This window comes from Wyeomyia smithii, chromosome 3 (assembly GCF_029784165.1).
Source record: "Wyeomyia smithii strain HCP4-BCI-WySm-NY-G18 chromosome 3, ASM2978416v1, whole genome shotgun sequence".
NCBI lineage: Eukaryota > Metazoa > Arthropoda > Insecta > Diptera > Culicidae > Wyeomyia > Wyeomyia smithii.
This window is the reverse complement of record NC_073696.1, coordinates 60,804,475-60,823,736: the sequence shown is the minus strand read 5'-3', so window position 1 is coordinate 60,823,736 and position 19,262 is coordinate 60,804,475. Positions and strand designations below refer to the sequence as shown.

Here is a 19,262-nt window from a genome sequence, read left to right as displayed (position 1 = left end):
GGACTTGGACTAGGACTTGGACTTGGACTTGGACTCAGACTTGGACTTGGACTTGGACTTGGACTTGGACTTGGACTTGGACTTGGACTTGGACTTGGACTTGGACTTGGACTTGGACTTGGACTTGGACTTGGACTTGGACTTGGACTTGGACTTGGACTTGGACTTGGACTTGGACTTGGACTTGGACTTGGACTTGGACTTGGACTTGGACTTGGACTTGGACTTGGACTTGGACTTGGACTTGGACTTGGACTTGGACTTGGACTTGGACTTGGACTTGGACTTGGACTTGGACTTGGACTTGGACTTGGACTTGGACTTGGACTTGGACTTGGACTTGGACTTGGACTTGGACTTGGACTTGGACTTGGACTTGGACTTGGACTTGGACTTGGACTTGGACTTGGACTTGGACTTGGACTTGGACTTGGACTTGGACTTGGACTTGGACTTGGACTTGGACTTGTACTTGGACTTGGACTTGGGCTTGGACTTGGACTTGGGCTTGGACTTGGACTTGGACTTGGACTTGGACTTGGACTTGGACTTGGACTTGGACTTGGACTTGGACTTGGACTTGGACTTGGACTTGGACTTGGACTTGGACTTGGACTTGGACTTGGACTTGGACTTGGACTTGGACTTGGACTTGGACTTGGACTTGGACTTGGACTTGGACTTGGACTTGGACTTGGACTTGGACTTGGACTTGGACTTGGACTTGGACTTGGACTTGGACTTGGACTTGGACTTGGACTTGGACTTGGACTTGGACTTGGACTTGGACTTGGACTTGGACTTGGACTTGGACTTGGACTTGGACTTGGACTTGGACTTGGACTTGGACTTGGACTTGGACTTGGACTTGGACTTGGAATAAAATAAAAAATCATGGGCAACCGCTCCTTCACCGTGGACCAGCTCCAAACCGTCGTAGCCCAAATTGAGTCGGAGTTAAACTCGCACGGAGTTCCACCGCCAATTTCGTTCCAAGGACTGGGACAACTACTGCGTAGGAAGTGGAATAAAATTCTGTTTTATTCCGGCCCGCTCGCCGCATTTCGGCGGCATCTGGGAAGCCGGAATCAAGTCGTTCAAGCACCACTTCCATCGTATCATGGGCAACCGCTCCTTCACCGTGGACCAGCTCCAAACCGTCGTAGCCCAAATTGAGTCGGTGTTAAACTCCCGTCCCCTTTCTCCGCTTTCAGGTTCTCCCAACGACTGAGCTGCGTTAACTCCGGGCCACTTCCTCGTTGGCGAGCCTCTCTTTGCTCTACCGGAACCGGACCTGGTAAACGTCACCACAAAACACTTGTCCCGCTACCAAGAGATGCAGCGGTTGGTTCAGGACCTCTGGCGCCGTTGGCAACTAGACTACGTCAGCCAGCTCCAACAACGGACAAAATGGAAACGAACACACTCCAACGTTCGCACTGGTCAATTAGTACTGGTGAAACAGTCGACACCGCCTCTCCAGTGGCCATTGGGACGAATTATCGAAACCATAACTGGCAAGGATGGACGAGTCAGGGTGGTCGTGGTCAAGACTGCTCAGGGCCAGTACAAGCGTGGGATCACGGAGATCGCATAATTACCAATAAACCACGATGAAGACTCACAGGACGACAAGTCAGGACTTCGTACGAGTCTGACTCTGGCTCCTACCGATGAAGAACGTGTGGAAGATGCTTGAAACGAACTGTTTCAACTGCGGCCGGTATGTTCAGGATCAATTCAACCCTTAATAAAATATGTTTCAACACAATCAACCTAAATCACATTACTTTGAACCCGACGGCACTCATTCCCGACGGTACACCCATGCACTCACTCTGATCACAGAAGATAAATCAGTCTAATAAAGAAATTATAATCGAACACATCGTTTTGATAATTGCTCTCCCGCCGGTCATACCGAAACCCTTTGTCGTTCGGTACGCGTACGTAATCGAGCGGAATTTTGTGCATTGCAAATTTTCTCTCGGTAGTGCAGCGTAACGAAAGAATCGCAAATCTTCGTAAAATAAACCACGCGAGTTAACACTATCCCGGATAACAAAATCCTAAACAAATATATTAAAAATATTAAAATAGTTCCAAACAAACTTGAAATCACTGGAATACCATCGGAAATGCAGAGAAAGCCCAAAAACTGATATTTGTCCTAGAATTACTGAAACAGCTTATCGAAGACAAAACCAGAAAATAGTTTTAATTAAATAAAAATCACTTCAGAAAGCTTCCAAGGATAAGAATATTTTTTGAATGTTATTGAATATAATTCCTAATTATAATTATAATAGAGAGGAGCTACTTTTTAACATTTTTTTCTAAGGCTTCTGAAGACGAACTAAGAAAGTAATGATGCAATGGGTAAAATCAAGCTTAAAAAAACTTACCAGGCAGAATTTCAATTTGAGGGTTTTGAAAAATCTACGAATACCAAATAGATATTTCCTAGCACTTCAAAGTGACAAAAATTACTTGTTAGAAATATCTTGCTGAAGACGGGGTCTAATAAAAATTATATTGGTGTAAGCATAAAAATCTACCCAGCCCACTGTACGCTCCTTATTTGTATCTTTTCAATATCATTAAACCTTTTCTACCGTTAAAAGTTAATTCTTGAAAAAACCCCGCATAATGAACCTTTCCATGTTTGCTGTATTAGTACAAAGCGATATCAAGTTTCATATCACATAGAGTTATCCTGAAATACTTACTAAGATCCGTGCTCTGAATCATCGACTTTCCTCCAATCCACATGTGCATTCCCGTGTTGGTAACCACCAGTGGAACTTCATCGTTAATCGGCAATATTTGTATATTCAGATTAAACGGTACGCTCTCCTTGTTCCTACCGAGTGCCACCATCTGAATAGTGTCCGAGGAGTTTTCACTACCGTTGTGTACGTACGTGATCACATCTGCTTCCAGTTGCTTCTGCGTGAAACGATTCACCTTAGAAGATTTGCCTGATTTGATACTTCCATGCGACGGATGGGTTAGAATTTTGTACTCTAGAATTTTGCCATTGTAGTACTCGGAAAACGGAACCATGTCGCTGGGTTGTATTTTTGTGCTTTTTCCTGAATGAAAAAAAAAATGGGAATGCACAATAAAAAATAATTCCGATCCAATACGAACCTTCTTCCACAATGATTGGCGTTGTTTTAATATACAAATGCTCGGGAATGATTACTATTCTCATCATCAAATCGCGAAGCCATGTGATTCCATTTGTGACATCGAAGGTGAAGAAATCCGACGATTGGTTGACCCCCGCTTGTATGTAGAACATCTTCTCGGAGTTGATTGTCGATTGGTCGAAAACTTTCGAGTTGTACTCATCGTCCGAAGTTATGGACTGAATTTCAAGGTAGCCGTGCTGGGGCTGAGTAGTCACCAGGTAGGTTATATCCCCCGGCGAAATGTTCGGATGGACAATCTACAAACGAGAGAAACATGATTTAAGATCCACTTTACTACTAGAAATTAAACAAACCTCTAAAATATCGCGAGAAATAATTACGCTGGTTGACTCCTCCACAAACAGTGTCTGATTGCGGCGAATTCTCAGTGCTTCCCAATAGGCTGGGGGATAGATTCTAATCACAATTTGACCTTCGGCCCAAACTCCCTTTGTACTGACACGGTATTTTATTTTATCCATCGAAGCTACATCTCTGTTCCAATAAACTAATCGCTCAGCGATGATTTCGGCTTGTGTGAAATTCATTGCAGTTGTTGAGGATGCCGCAAGCATATTAGATGTTAGACTCGCATCGAAATGACTATCCAGCAGCTTCAGTAATCCATTGCTGGGTTCATGCAATATTCGATACTGAATCTCCTCTGGCTTGGCATTCAAGTTTGTATCAATGTTCAAATCATCCAAATTTAAAAGCACTGCTCGACCTTCTTGAACAATCGACGCATTACTTTCTCTAATTTTGAGAAACGGATCGGAAGCTTCTACCTCCAAAGAACCAGGCACCTCGTACAGACCATCGGTGACGATAAACGACAAACGACCTTGATCCGTACCATTATGTTGAAACAACAGTCTTCGGTTGTCCAAGTCATCCTGAGTGAAAAACTCAACTGCTTTTCCGTTTCTGAGCAATTCGCCATTCGAACTGCTCACTGATCTATACTCAATATCCGTGCTTCGAGTTTCCATGTCTGGATCTGCATACTTCAAATCGACCGACGTCAACAATTTGGTTTCATCCCTAACGATGTGAAAGGGCTTGTCGAACACCCGATAAGGTCCGTTATCGTTCAGCAACGTAATCTCAACTTGAATTTCACACACGAACTGGAAATCTGTTTCATTATCCGATAGTATTAAGAGTCGAAAGCTGTCTTCGAAAGATTCCGAATCATCGTGACAATAGTGAATATCACCTAGATAGAGGTACTGCAGGGTGAATGAGGACACCTCTTTACTCTCGAATGTTCTCGGGTTAATTTTACACAAAGACCCGTGCTGCGGGTAGTGAGTCAAATTGAACGTCAGAAAGCTGAACTTATTAAACAACACATCGAAATTTGTCCTGGACAGGGCGGTTTTATTACCCTCGTGGACAAACATTTTCTCACGCTTCTGGTAGATAATTTGCTTCGCCAGATAGTCCGGCGTACTGTAGACGAAATCGACCTTTCCTCGCACGTCATCGCACTCGGGCACAGACACGATAAATTCGAAGGAGTCGATGAAGTTACCGTAAGCGGAATGGTAGGTTCGGTACTTTATAATGTTTTTATCCACCTCCTGCTGGGTGAACGAATCGCCCGGTTTGGCGTATTCCGGGTGGCCCTCAACGTAGATGATACCGAATTTCGGTGGCTTTACCACGGTGTAGATTATGTTCCGCGCAAAGGTCGGAATCGGTGTGGTCTGGTGTAGGAGATAGTCGGCTCGGATAGTGTTGTCCTTCGTGTTGATGTACATGTTGTTCTGACGGATCACACCGATGCGAAGCTTGGTGAAGGAGATGCGGAAGTCGTACGTCGGAGTCGTTACGGGTCCCAGGGTGACGGTGAACTGCAGGGTAAATAGTCTGTTAGTTTTATTTATTTGGTGAGGCGACTTAGGTGTGGCTTAGACTTAGAATACAATTTTTCTCATCCAGACGTGGCTCGAAACCGGAATCTCCGATCGGAGATTTACTAAATATCTAGACTTTTTTGCAGTTGTCTGCTTTTCCGTTAAAGAGAAATGCTTCTATCGACACAAAGAAGAAATTTCTTACCTCCTGATGGTAAACCAGGAAGATCAGAAGTACAGAAATAATACTGGATTGGGTCCAAGATACTTCCTATACCAGCTCTAACAGGTCAGATCAGATAATCTATCAGATTTACCATTCAAATAGTTAACCTAAAAAGCGCTGTCTGTCAAGTAACTTGGCATCATTTTTATGATGTATAGAAAACTAATATTTGACATTTTAGCTATTAAACCTAAATGCCAAACACTGTCAAATGCCCTTTCTATGTCTAGAAAAGCAGCTCTAGTGGAATAGTCTTTAGATTTATTAGGTCGAATCATAATAGTTACTCTAAGTAAATGATGAGTAGACTACCCATGCCGAAAACCAAATTGCTCATATGCAAAAATGGAATTCCAATTCAATATAATTCAATACAAAACTAGTGCAATCTAGAACAGTTCAATGGTTTATGATTTGATGATTAGAATTAAAATCAGAAATTTTTTTTTTTGCTGCGCATTAAAAGTGCCAACGCATTGAAACGGCAAATACACTACGTCTAAGCGGTTGGTGAATGGCTGACCAGTGCGTACCACCAGTACTTCGTGTACTTGCAGGCGTAAAATAGACCCAATTGTTGTACGTGGCATCCTGCTCAGGAACTCCTATCTCCACCTCCTCTTGGCGCCAGCCGGAATACGATCAACCAAGCGAAGATCATGGTAACCAACCCGCGGTGGGTTTGTATGCTGACAGGGAAAGAGAAGAAGGGGGGATGACCTCCTCGGAAGAACTCACTATCTTTTTGCGCGTCTGTTTTTTTAGGTTATGGGTGGCTTACGACAGCGTATGACTCGGAACGGGTGTCTGAATGAAGAAACGTGTTGATTCGAACGCTATAGCCAAGATGGCAACCCCATCACGAGATTCGGTAACGTGAGGCAACCTATCGAAACCACTCTTATAGCATCGTGCCATGTTTTAAGGGCCCATAACTCAACGTATGTTTTAACGAGATAGCATATCTCCGTCACTTTTCATACACTTATCTGATAGCTAATGGGTTCGATGATGGCAATTTCGGTCACGGTTACTTTAAAACACGTTTTATTATGTCAAAGCCGACGTTTCAAGGATATATTTCCTCGTCCTCAGGGCAACTACGATTAACAGTTTACAATTTACATAGATTAGTCACACGAATTAAGTTATTACATACACAACTTACAAACAAAACAAACAAGTTCTCGTCAAAATATGGTGCATTGGTGTTAAATTGCTGTTGGTTAACTACACTACACTGTGGATGTCAAATATGTAAAATAATTATTGGTTTGTGACTTTTCAAAATTTAAAAATGCAAACGGATGAGCTACACTTACACAGTATCTTCCAACACACATCACACACGATTAAAGCCGTCGGAAAATGTTGCGTCAAAACGGAGAGAAATAATGTTGCAAGACAGAGATAGAGAGTGATAGAGACTTTACTAGTCTGCATCAACATGTGAGAGATCGCAGCGTGCCGGAGTAAGCGATGCTTAAGTTGTTCGTGTCCGTTCTATAATTTATTGCGGATCTGTCACATGCGATGTAGCACATTTCTAATACCTGTAATGCTGTAATGTGCTACATCGCATGTAGCGCTAATACCTGTAAACCAATAATTATTGACATCCACAGTGTAGTGTAGTTAACCAACAGCAATTTAACACCAATGCACCAAATTTTGATGAGAACTTGTTTGTTTTGTTTGTAAGTTGTGTATGTAATAACTTAATTCGTGTGACTAATCTATATAAATTGTAAACTGTTAATCGTAGTTGCCCTGAGGACGAGGAAATATATCCTTGAAACGTCGGCTTTGACATAATAAAACGTGTTTTAAAGTAACCCGTGACCGAAATTGCCATCATCGAACCCATTAACTATTTATTGGTCAAACAACGCTTAACTTATCTGATAGCTGACAGCGGGCACAATTCTCATTCACTGTTACTCGGTATACGGATGTCAATGGCTCGACCTAAACAATTACACTACTAACAATACAAAATAAATAACTCAGAATAATTGGGCCCAACCAGGGTTGCAATATTTCACTGTCAGTGATCGATTCACAGTTGAAACTGAAAACTGAGAGTATCAGTTTCAGCACGAACGAGCTGGAAATGAAAATTGCGTTCAGCTCCACTCAGTCAGACAATGATTATGTTGACAGCCAGCGTTGCTGATTTGCTGTGACTTTGCACATGCTGTGTTACTTTAGTGATGTGTTTGCGGTTGAGGGTGTAGATGCTTATCTACTTTATCGACTTCATACAATGGATGGCCCCGCTCACATAATTTTGATAATAACAGAGTCATATCATTTATTCCATCGATGTCCTAATGTCAGTTCGAAGAGAGTGAGAGTGAAATTGCTGTTGTATCATTTTAAGTTTGCAGTGCCGAAATTTCGTAACACTGGTTAGAACCCCGCAAGTTTGATATCGTGACTCTGCAGGAGATCTGCCGCAAAGGTGAAAAAGTGTGGAAAGTCCGTGGCGGCAAGGCCCAGTGCTACTAGAGCGGTGAAGTAGCCAATGAGCTTTTCGTAGGCTGGGCGGAATGCGGGATCGCGTGGTCTACTAGAAGGCAATTAACGAGAGGATTGTGTTTGTTGAAGATTAAAGGTTGCTTCCTCAACTACAGGCGAAAGTACATCTGACGACGAGAAGGAATCGTTTTTCGCGCAGTTGGAGGCAGCATACGACGAACGACAACAGCCAACGATGCATCAACTTCGCAGTGTCCCGATCTTGGGGATTAGAAGCATTTTTTTTTCCACACAAAGGTACCCGCAAAGCCACCTGGAGATTACCTAACCAACGAACAACAAATCAAATAAACCCCGTTCTCTTTGATGGCCAGTTTTTATCGAACATCACAAACCACCACATAGTAGCTTGAAACTATATACGGTATTTCACACGACAAAACCGCAAACCGGTGAACCAATCCCGTAAGGACTAAAAACCAGATACCCAGATATGTGTAGGGACGAGAAGGGAAACCTGATCACAAGCGAGCGTGAGATAGTCGATTTTTCATTGGGAACCTTAATGGCAGAGCAACGGAAGAAGGCGAAAGGGAAGCATGGAGTGTCTACAAACGATAATAGTGTCCCAGTTTTCGATATCCTGGAGATCAAAGGGGATTCTGCTCCACCGTCTTTCTCTTCCAGCAAAAGGATTCGTAGAGCAGTACCAAGCTGGCTTCAGAAATGCCGGGAGTACAACGTGCTCACACATCACGTCTGCAAGCGTCGATCGAGACCAGCTGTAACAAATAACTTATGATCACGGTTTTCCGTATAAACTGGGAGGACTAATCGAAGCTTCCTTGGAACGAGTGATGTATTTCGTGTGCCTATCGGAGACACTCTTAAATGCCTTCGAAGCGCCCAGTTGGTTGAGACAAGGAGATAGACTATCCTGCACGTTGTTCAACATTGCACTTGAGGGTGTAATTCGACAAACGGGCATCGAAACGAGAGGCACGCTTTTCAGCAAAGCTAGCAAAGTTATTAAGAGAAACTTTGGGATGACGGAGACAATTTACGTCAGACTAGGAGTTGAGGATAGGAGAGTTGGTCTAGAAATAATTGCGTCAGAAACCAAGTATATGAAAGGAAAAGGCGATGAGTTAGAAGTCGTAGATGAATTCGTAAACTTGGGATCAATTAAATTAAAGAATTACCTCCATTGCTTCTGATGAAAAATTCCATCGTAATCCACGCAAACTTAAATGATATTGCACATAAGTTTCAAACAAAATCGTGGTTTACGTCAAAAGCAATCTGAATCTAAATGAGAAGATATACTACGTGACTTGTGAAATTCAAAATTTTTTACTGTGTGGTAACCACCGACAATAACACAAGAAAGGAGATCCAACGACTATCAAGCTGGATATCGAACCTACTTTGGCCTTCGAATGATGATGTTCAAAACCCCAATTAGAACAGTAGTTCTCCATGAACTTCAAACCGTGCTTGAAACCGCGAACTGGTCGGATTTGAACGAAAAGAATTGCGGACAATATTTGGAGTACAAACCGAAAGCTGAGATTGGCGCAGGAGTATGAATCATTACCATTGTGCACCTGACGAAGGTCGGGAGGCTGCGATGGGCCGGACATGTTGCGAAGATGCCGGATTACTATGCGGTAAAATCGGTTCTCTTCGAAGTCTTTACTGGCACCATAAACAGAGGGACCCAAAATGCTGGGTTGGTTGGCGAGGTTGAAGTGATTCTACGAATGTCGAGGCTTCTAGGAAATTGGCAACGAGTAGCCATGGACCGAGAAGAGTGGAGGAATATTCTTGATACGGCACGAGCCACCAGAGCAAGCTGCTGAAGTAAGAGTGGATACAAAGAAAATGCCAATATATTTTTGTACTTTAAGTTCCAAACGTTCAATAAATTTCGTTTTAATATGAGGCAAAATACAATACAACAACAATATCGCACGCTAGCCTGGAGGGCTAATAGCGGTCCCGATCAACTAGATTAGTTGAGAGAACTCGTTATCGATATTGTTTTTGGCACTTTTGACATGTTGTAGGATAAGTACAACGATACACAGTACCCAAGTGCTGAGTCGAGAAAATTTCCAGCTCGGAAAGATCCTCAACCTGATCGAGAATCGAACCCGACATCACACAACCGTGTGTGGGAGAGCTAGCAGACCGACATCGCTTACCACAGAACCACGGGGACATGAGCCAAAATATGATGTTTTATTTGACGGTGGATATCTATTGCAACTCCAATACCAGCAACATCAATTCTTCAAATCTATGATCAATATGATTTGAGTTCCCTTTGAGTTCATTATTTCGCTTCAGAAGCATTTCTGTCACACAAGTACAACATACCCGTCATGGACTGTTAAAAAGTTAGAAAAAACATTTTTTTTCTTTTTTAAAGAGCGAGCGTTCCAGTTTAAGAAATCGACAGCAAACACGAAAGGCTTGTTGCTTTTTGAATTTGGGATATAACCTAACAAGATACGAGCATATGCACAGCCTGGTGATAAATAGGATTGATTATCTTCAATTTGATGTTATCTGAGTTTAAAGATTACTTACACACTAGCTACAAGAAATGCTGATAGTGCCTGAACAATATTAAGAGTCTTTTTATAGCCCACATAATTAGTATTGATAACAGGCTGTTTTGAATAGTTTTGTTGCTTAGATGCAATACTTTTTGCTAAACAGGACAATCAAATTAAGTTTGTGTTTACCTCCCCAATTTCTATTTATTTCTTCAACAATTCAACTTATTTATAGAGTGGGGCGTCGTTATGTGAAAAAAATAAAACATGATAGCACAAAGCCAGAACTAAGTTTTATTGTTCTATTTGGGGCCCCAAACAATCCTAAATTTATCGGAAGTTGATGGAGTTTGTCTTCGCGCGGCGCATTGCATTGCAATTTTGTGTAAAGATTTGCATGGAAAACCTGTTTGGGGCTCCAAAAGGAACCAAAGAATTTTGGTTCTGGAAAATTGATCACTTAGCCCCACCATGTCATTCAGTTGCAACTATTAGCGGTCTCTTTTACAGAACTGTCTTTTATGTGAGAAGAGTCACCACAAAGCATACATTGTACTGCCATATTGCCAGGGCTGTAATTTGCTCACTTTTTGCATTTAATTTTTTGTCACTTCAACACGAGAGTGATACCTAGGTACACATTTGACAACCAACAGGCGCATAGAGTGAGAGCGAAAACGAAGTGAGTATGAAAGACATCACCAAATGAAAAACACTTTATGAGAGGGAGAACTTGAACAACACTTTGTGATACAACATACAACAAATTGTATGTGTACAAAGTGCTTCAGTTTGAGCAATTTGTTTTGCGAATGGCAGAGAAAAGAACTAAAAATAAATATTGATTTGTCGAAAATTTTCAGCCAAAAAAAGTGGATATCGAAAGATGGTGTAGAAAAGGAAAGTGAGGTGGACTGGTATTTTGGGTACATATGTAGGGTAGAACTACCTTGGATGGACCACTTCCTTCATTGGACCTTCCTAACGAAAAATTGCTTATTCTCTTGATATGGGTAAATTAGATTATAGAGGACCCCTTTCCCTTAACAGCCTAAATCGAATTTTTAAATGTTTCTCGTGATTCTGATACTGATTGACGGGATAAAATGTATCCCGAAGTTTTTTGAAAATCCCTCGAGTTTTCGCATAATTTGAGTTATTCTGGCGGGTGGTCCACAACAGGAAAGGGGTCCACTATAACATTGGGTAAATTAACCTCTTTATGTTAATAACCGTTCAGTTAACTCCATTTTTCTTAACATAAATCGGGATTTTGGGTTAATTGAACAATAGTAGACCCCTTTCCTACAGTGAACCACTCGTCAGATTAACTTTATTTATGGTAAAACTCGAGGGATTTTCTGAAAACTTTCATCTAAAAACATATTATCCAACCAATCTGTATCAAAATCATTAGAAACATTTATACAATCCCGACTTATGTTAAGAGACATTGAGTTAGTCTAATAAGCAGTCCACTATTAGGAAGGTGTTCACTGTAGGTTAATTTACCCTATAAATGTTTGTGATGCAGATTGGCTGGAAAGGTGTTTCCCGATGGAAGTTTTCTGAAAACCTCGAGGGATTTCTGAAACTGAAAGGTAATTAACCCTAAATTGAAATTTAGGGAATGCTAAGAGAAATTGAACTAATTTGACGAATGATCCACCATGGGTTATTTTACCAAATAGAGTAAATTAACCTATAGTGGGCCCCCTTACTTTATTAACCTATAGTGGACCACCTGTCAGATTACATAAATTCATCTTCACATAAATCGGAATTCATGTGGTTTCCGTGGGTCGGTGGTTAGCGATGTCGATCGGTTAGCTCTAGTTGATCGAGACCGCCATTAGCCCCACAGGCTAGCGTGCGATATAGTTGGTTTTGTATAAATCGGAATTTATAAATGCTTGTGATGCAGATTGACTGGGTAAGATGTTTCCCGATGGAAGTTTTCTTAAAAACCCTCTGAGCATGAGTAAATCTGGCGGCTGGTACACTATAGGAAAGGGTCCACTATAGGTTAATTTACCCTAAATGTTTCTTGTGATTCTGGTTCAGATTGAATGAACAAGATGTTTCCCGTTGAAAGTTTTCTGAAAATCCCCCGAGTTTTTCTATAAATTAAGTTAATCTGGTGGGTGATCCACTATAGCTAAGAGGCCACAATAGGTTGATATATCCCAAATTCCAACTTATATCAAGACAATAAACAGTTTCTCGTCAGTATGGTCTACTGAAGGCTTACGGAATAGGTCACAATATTAGTAAGAATAACAGCAAATTCGATGTTTTGCTCGAAAGTGTCAAAAAAGTGAGGTTAGGCCGCTTCGTGCGATAATTTATTATGTCAGCAATTTCGAGAAAAGTGTAATGGTACTCAGATGGCCATATGGATAATTTATCTATTATGATTATGCTGAAGAATATCCGTGGACAACCACTGGTGTACAAGGCCGGGTTTGGGCGTTGGGGGGCCCGGGGAAAATTTTTTCGTGGGGCCCTTTTTGTTCAACAAATTTCGTCGAAAAATTGTGCTACGCCTTCACTCCGCTGGAAGGTGACGAGCAAAAAAAAGTAATCACCTCGTCTAAGGGGGTCCCTCGAATCGGGAGGCCTGGGGCATTTCCCAGTGCGTAATACTCAGAATGAAAAATATCAATTTGTCACTTATGGATGAAAGAATATCATACCTATTAGGTAGGTACTGGTAATTCCTGTTGTATCACTTAAACTGCCCATAACCGCATAATTGTAACATTTGCGAAATTGGTTGTTCGAGCAAATGACACTTTTATATTTTGACCTTAAATGCATTGTTCCCAATATATTTTTGCAAATAGACAGTTCAACTAAACTTAGTATCACGAAGAAAGCACTACTTTACACTATGTAAACGTTGAACACTACTTTTGAAGTCAAATTGGTGGAAATTTTTGCAATGATACTTTTATGCCGTTACTTTCAAGCTACTTTTGGAATTTATCACAGTGGAAATGAAGTTTTTCTTGTATTCAACAAGCATGAGCTAAACATCAGAAACGGATCACCGGTGGTTGGTTTCCGGACCAGAATCACTTCCGAGTTCCAAAGGATGCAGATGTGGATTTGGATGGAAGCTCTTATGACAAATTAGTTGAGAAGGTTAAGTAGTGTGACAATTATGCGGTTATTTACGCTATGTGACAAAACAATTTGGTATTTTTTACAATTTTTTTCAAACAAACATAAGCATATTTTTTCAGATTTGAAAAGTACATACTATCTTGAGCATTTCCCAATAAAAAGCGCAAAATCCATAAAATGTCGAATGTTACAATTATGCGATCACAGGCAGTAAAGGAGAAGCCTCACATTTACTTGTAGCCGCATCAAAGCGTGCCATTCCAGGAAAAACTTCACTTCACGATAAATTTTACACAAATTGCAGCAGACATATGTTAAAACAAAGTTACTCATTAAACACTCGTCAAACGTAAAAAATAGATTGGATACTTTACGATTCGACAGGTACGCAATAAAAATGATTAGGTACATGTTGAAAGCGGGAATATTACAACGTCTCTCATTAGTCTAATACTAAGCCTCGAGCTGTTGGTAAAATATAATCGTGTATGCAAGACAGTTCGAATCGTTCTGATAATATATAAGATCGTAATACAGATTGTTATTTTGGTGTGTTTCAGGAACTGTTATATGACAATTTGTAATGATTTTGAACGAAATTTTGTGCTGTTTGAAACGAACCCCATTTTCATTGGCATAGTTTATTCATTCCTGTTTGATGATATCGGTATGATACTTTGGTTAACAGTATATATTAATAATAATATATATAATAATTATCGATCCAACGACTTTGTGACGTTTAGCATGATGACGTCTCATGTTTTATTTTAATAGCGAATTGGGGAATTGTGTTCAAAAAAGTGTCCGTAAACACCTTATAACACGATTTTCAAAAATCTATTAAAAGAAAGAGTATTCAATAATCATCATACCTTGAATTCATCATGCACCGGCAAATCAGACGAGTGCAAATATCGGATTTGTCCAAGCAAAATTTGACTACTGGTGAACGAATCCACCGATATCCAAGAAGAGTCTACCGAGCGTAACTTCTGAAGGCTTCCATAAGCTGGCGCTTGTACAATATCGAACCTAAAAAAATAATTTATTCGTTAAAAACACAACACTAACTCAATTTATCTTTCGTTACCTCATATCAACATTCTCTTCTTCCGAGTTCGGAACAAACGACAGGTTATGGGGTGTGATCAAGGCCGATGATTTGTGGATCAGCACCAACCCTGTATTGTTGACCATACGCAGCTGCAACGGCAGCACGGACACTCTCACCGTACTGGCGGGGCTTGTTTCCATACCATCGGAAACCTGTATATTCAGCTCAAAAGACGCATCCTCTGAACCGCGAGTATTTATCACATACGTAATTATACCGGCATTCACGTCCGACTGAGAAAATGTTGCGACTGCTCTACCGTTGAGCTCAACACGGCCGAATTGAGCTTCCGAGGAGGGGCTCATCAAGATGGTGTAGATCAACGAATCAGGAGGACTATCCGGGTCCTCTGCCTGCAGAAAGTCTGGACCGAGAATTTTCGGAATACCTTGGGTTACCCGAAGTAGTTTGTTCGGTGGCAGCCTCAGTATCGGGGCGTCATTCACGGGAGTTACATTCACATGCAGCACAAACCGATGTTTTCCTTCCAGGTAGGATGGTAAAGTGTTTCGAGTAGCCGACACCAGCTGCATGTCGATCATCATATGATCGTTCGATTGTTCCGCCCCGTTGTGGAAGTACTTAACCTTATCGGTGGCCAAATCAATGTGGGAGAAAAATTTCATTTGCGTTGCAGACGAGTTGCCTTCAGTTCCGAAGGATTGGATTGTAACTTTCCCATGCTTGGGTGGTTGAATAATGTGGAAAATGATACCCGCTTCTTGAATGCCTACTTTTGAATAATCAAACAGGATCGCGATGTATTTGGGTGACAAGAAGGTAATTCCTCCTTCTACGACCTCAATTGGGTTGATCAACATAAGTTCTTTTTCGATTACCAAATCCGATCGCGAGAATATCTTGAAACTATTCGAATAGTCTGCTTTAATGCAATACGCTTGATCACAGTAGCAAATGAAATCGTTGATTCCCTGATGGTGACAATGGCCGGAAGGAATACATGGTTTATTTTCAATACACGGATACCTCCAGACGCAATCGACGGTAACTCCGTGAGTGACCTTGAAATTTGGGAAGCCCACTAAATGATTATCAAGATAGATATTCCTGATGCATCCCTTAAGGCTTGAATCGGTTGCGAGAGCCCCCTTATTAAGTGCTCTTCGTTTCCTCTGATAGTCAAAACCACCGATAAAAAACTCTTCGTCCAGTTCGATCGTTGGACTACTTCCATTAGCAAACGGAGCACTGTTTGCAACCTCGTCTACGGTTATCTAAAATTGATCAAATAGTTATTAAATCTCTACCAAGAGAAAAAGTATACTCACATCGACCAACGTCGGACTGTACGTTACGGATACATTGTGCCACTTGCCATCGGACACGTTACGATCAGGAATCAATTCTACGGCGTTCGATCCTTTACCGACCAGTAGCCGGACTTGACTTTCCACAATTTCCAGCGCCATAAAATCATATCGAGCGTTGGTAGGAATGTTACTCAACAACAGTCCAAACGGTTCGTTCGTTCGAAATTCCATGCTCCACCGATCACCCGATCGGGAAGTCGGCTTTCGTATGCTAGTGTAGCTTTCATCGTCCAGAAAACTGATCGCTGTACGGGCATCGGCATCGAACTCTGGCGCACAGATCCACGAGACTCGTTCGTTCGTCACGTGACCGGTTCTTTCTCTGGCTCGTTTGAAGATGTTAATGTTGTTGTAGAAGATCTGCGTATGCGTAGAAAGTGAGAAATTCGATTCACAGGCAAGCCTGATACATCACCGCGAAACATACTTACATCCGCAATACATCCTCTGAAATTTTCAGACGATTCCAAATACTCGGCCGAGTATTCACCGACACCACCGATAAAAACCCCAAAGTGGACATTCAGTTCCGACACATTGGCGGGTAGCGTTTTGGTAGCGAAATACTCATCGATCTGCATGGTCAAGTTGGCCGCATACCGGGAAATGGAAATATCGTGCCATTGAAGATCGTTGAACTTGAGCGTTACCGGGGACCATAACTAGGTGCGAGAGATGATAAATGGCGTTACAGCTCGCAACAGGCAATGATGAGTCAATCGTACTTACATCAGTGTGATACTCATCTATCTTGAAGCTAAACCGAATCCGTCCGCTGTCGATGGATAGCAGCGAATAGTCCGTCCGACCGGCCGTCAACAGAATAAGGGCGTTGTCTTGTCGCGATCGGAACCGCAACCGAATGTTTGTGGATATTTTAGCTTCCTGCAATGGCATTGCTATATGACTAGCGCCGTAAAACGATACTGCAAAAGAATCGACAAGACCAGAGGGAAGAACGAATTAGTTTTTGTTTCACGGCGCTAGCATTGAATAAATAGTTGGAATGCTTTCATCGACCGAATCAGTGACGTCTGCTGATGGATGATTCGGTGTTTGTGATCACGTGTGGCGCCATTACGAAAAGGGCTTTTTAAAATCAAAACATCATTCCGATCAATGTATACATAACATGCTACTACTCCTCCAGTGTGACCAACTTTGGGACTTGACGAAAACCATCCGTTATGCTCTTAATTCCCCCACGGGTGTGCCAAACGGGAAAGTCGATTGAACCGATATGATCAATGGAGAGTGAAAGTATATTTTTAGAGGTTATTAGTTTTACAACCGGCGAACATGGCAGTCTGCCTTCATCAATAGTTGTAGAACATATGGCGTTGGTCTATAAAAAGAAGCAGTCAATTTGTTCGCCCTAAGTGAGCTGCACATCATTCGCCGTCGTTAGAACCAAACGGGTAGTGGAAGACAAAACCCAGAAGTGGAACTGCTCTAGCGTAACAACAGTTGGGTTGCTGGAGGATTTTTTGTTTATACACATTTCGCTGCTGGTGTGTTTGCTTCGCTCTTTCGCATCATATTTTGTTTATTTTTATTCTGCTGCCGATCGTCGCTACTTCAGAGGATCGATTGAGTTATTTGTATGTTTTCGTATGTAGCAGATCGAAAAACTGCAGAAGGTTATGTTTTATTGTTACTCCAGCAAACTCTAACTTTAGTCTAAATTTTAATAAAAATATAATGAATATATATATATATATATATATATATATATATATATATATATATATATATATATATATATATATATATATATATATATATATATATATATATATATATATATATATATATATATATATATTATCACAGTTTCTGCAGTGAAAAAAATATTGTTTAATGTTATATCCAAAACCAAAATATACGTTTGGGTTTTAATATGAATTATCTCAATTAAGAGATTCCCTGCAAAATATAAACTTTGCATGTTTTAACGCAATTCATCTCATGCGATTTGTGATTTTATTTAACGAAATTTTACTTTGGAGATTAAAAGAATTCCTTCTTCTATCATTATAAGAAGTTTTCATGTGTGAAAATGTACATGCTTTGCAGGCATTCAAACCAAAATTTAACATGGATTAAAATAATATTTTGCAAACCAGAAGTTCAACCTCAAGTTTCAACAAATTAAACAAGCAATTTTTTAAACAGCTAATTCACAATTACAAACGAACGACAAACAGCCCTACTGTACAGTAATTATTTTATTACATATTAAAATAGTGTTATATTGGAAGCGAGGCGGCAATGGGAAAACATGAAAATTTCCCGTTTCACGCTGCTTCGCTTTCGATATACCATCGACCTAATAATTAAACGATAATCATCCCGCGTCATCTGTTGTGCAATCCGCAATTACGAGGAATTAAACAAGTTTTTATCCAGCAGGATTACCCAAGGAGGTGTTCTACAGAACATCCAAACTGTTTTGCTCCCGACAAAAAACGGGTGAGAAGGCATAATCCGATTAATTCCCAGCATTGTAAAAACTAAAACCAACTGTCCTTTTAAGAACGGTCACGTATTATCAATTGAAGCAATTAAAGTGAAATTTTGACTCTAATTATCTACAATTGTATGCCAGTATTTTCGAATGACTTCAAGTCAATTAAACAACGCTTAGCAATACTTTATCAGGTACTACTGATATTTACCGTTTAACACCAGAGATATCAAAACAATTTCGGGTTTTTCTCGTTTTGGTAAAATTTTGCATAGAAAGTGAAAATTTGTGTACCGTCTGTCGGGGTGAGATTGTGCCAAAAAATGATGCTTTTTGTTCTTTAGCTTGTAACGCATACTAAATGTATGTAGGGTAGAAGCACCGGTTTTGGCCTTAGCACCAGTTGTGGCCATGATAGAATAAAATTTATAATTGTGAAAAAGTATCTTAGATCACTCCTAATTCGAAGTCTAGTACTGAACCTGCTGATACTATTCAACAAAACTATTATAAACTTAAGCAAATAAATATGCGTATTTTAGTTTTAATAAAGGAACTAATTATGCTTTCTCCAGTTCACTATACAGTTTAACGTTAAGGTAGTTTGCAAGCTATTTTTCCTAGAGCATAACTTTGTTTAAATTTGCCCATTTCTATAACAAATCTTGTTACCAGCATCAGGCACACCTTACTACAGCACATGGATAAAAAAAAGTAGACATTTTAGTGTGATTTTTCTCTGCAATATCAAAATTACCTACAGCTTCCAAAAACGTTCATTGATCCATTCTTGGCCACATATTCATGCAATTCCATGATTCATAATCCTGACATTGGCCATATGTCAACAAAACCATGGTAACGTATTGTTGTTTATGCAAAACATGA

The 19,262-nt window shown here is 40.6% G+C and overlaps 1 protein-coding gene across 13 annotated transcripts in view; it reads right to left on the bottom strand.

Moving 5' to 3' along the window:
* The window catches only part of LOC129733133 (chondroitin sulfate proteoglycan 4), a 54,914-nt gene that overhangs the window by 9,977 nt on the left and 25,675 nt on the right, over nucleotides 1-19,262 (bottom strand). For all 13 annotated transcript variants that reach the window (XM_055694739.1, XM_055694732.1, XM_055694736.1 and 10 more), the window contains exons 3-10: nucleotides 16,637-16,833; nucleotides 16,339-16,569; nucleotides 15,866-16,267; nucleotides 14,553-15,811; nucleotides 14,335-14,494; nucleotides 3,512-5,056; nucleotides 3,154-3,454; nucleotides 2,730-3,095 (exon numbers count right to left, since the gene is read on the bottom strand). In XM_055694739.1, the coding sequence (XP_055550714.1) occupies nucleotides 2,730-3,095; nucleotides 3,154-3,454; nucleotides 3,512-5,056; nucleotides 14,335-14,494; nucleotides 14,553-15,811; nucleotides 15,866-16,267; nucleotides 16,339-16,569; nucleotides 16,637-16,833 (4,461 nt within the window). The remainder of the gene's footprint in view (nucleotides 1-2,729; nucleotides 3,096-3,153; nucleotides 3,455-3,511; nucleotides 5,057-14,334; nucleotides 14,495-14,552; nucleotides 15,812-15,865; nucleotides 16,268-16,338; nucleotides 16,570-16,636; nucleotides 16,834-19,262) is intronic.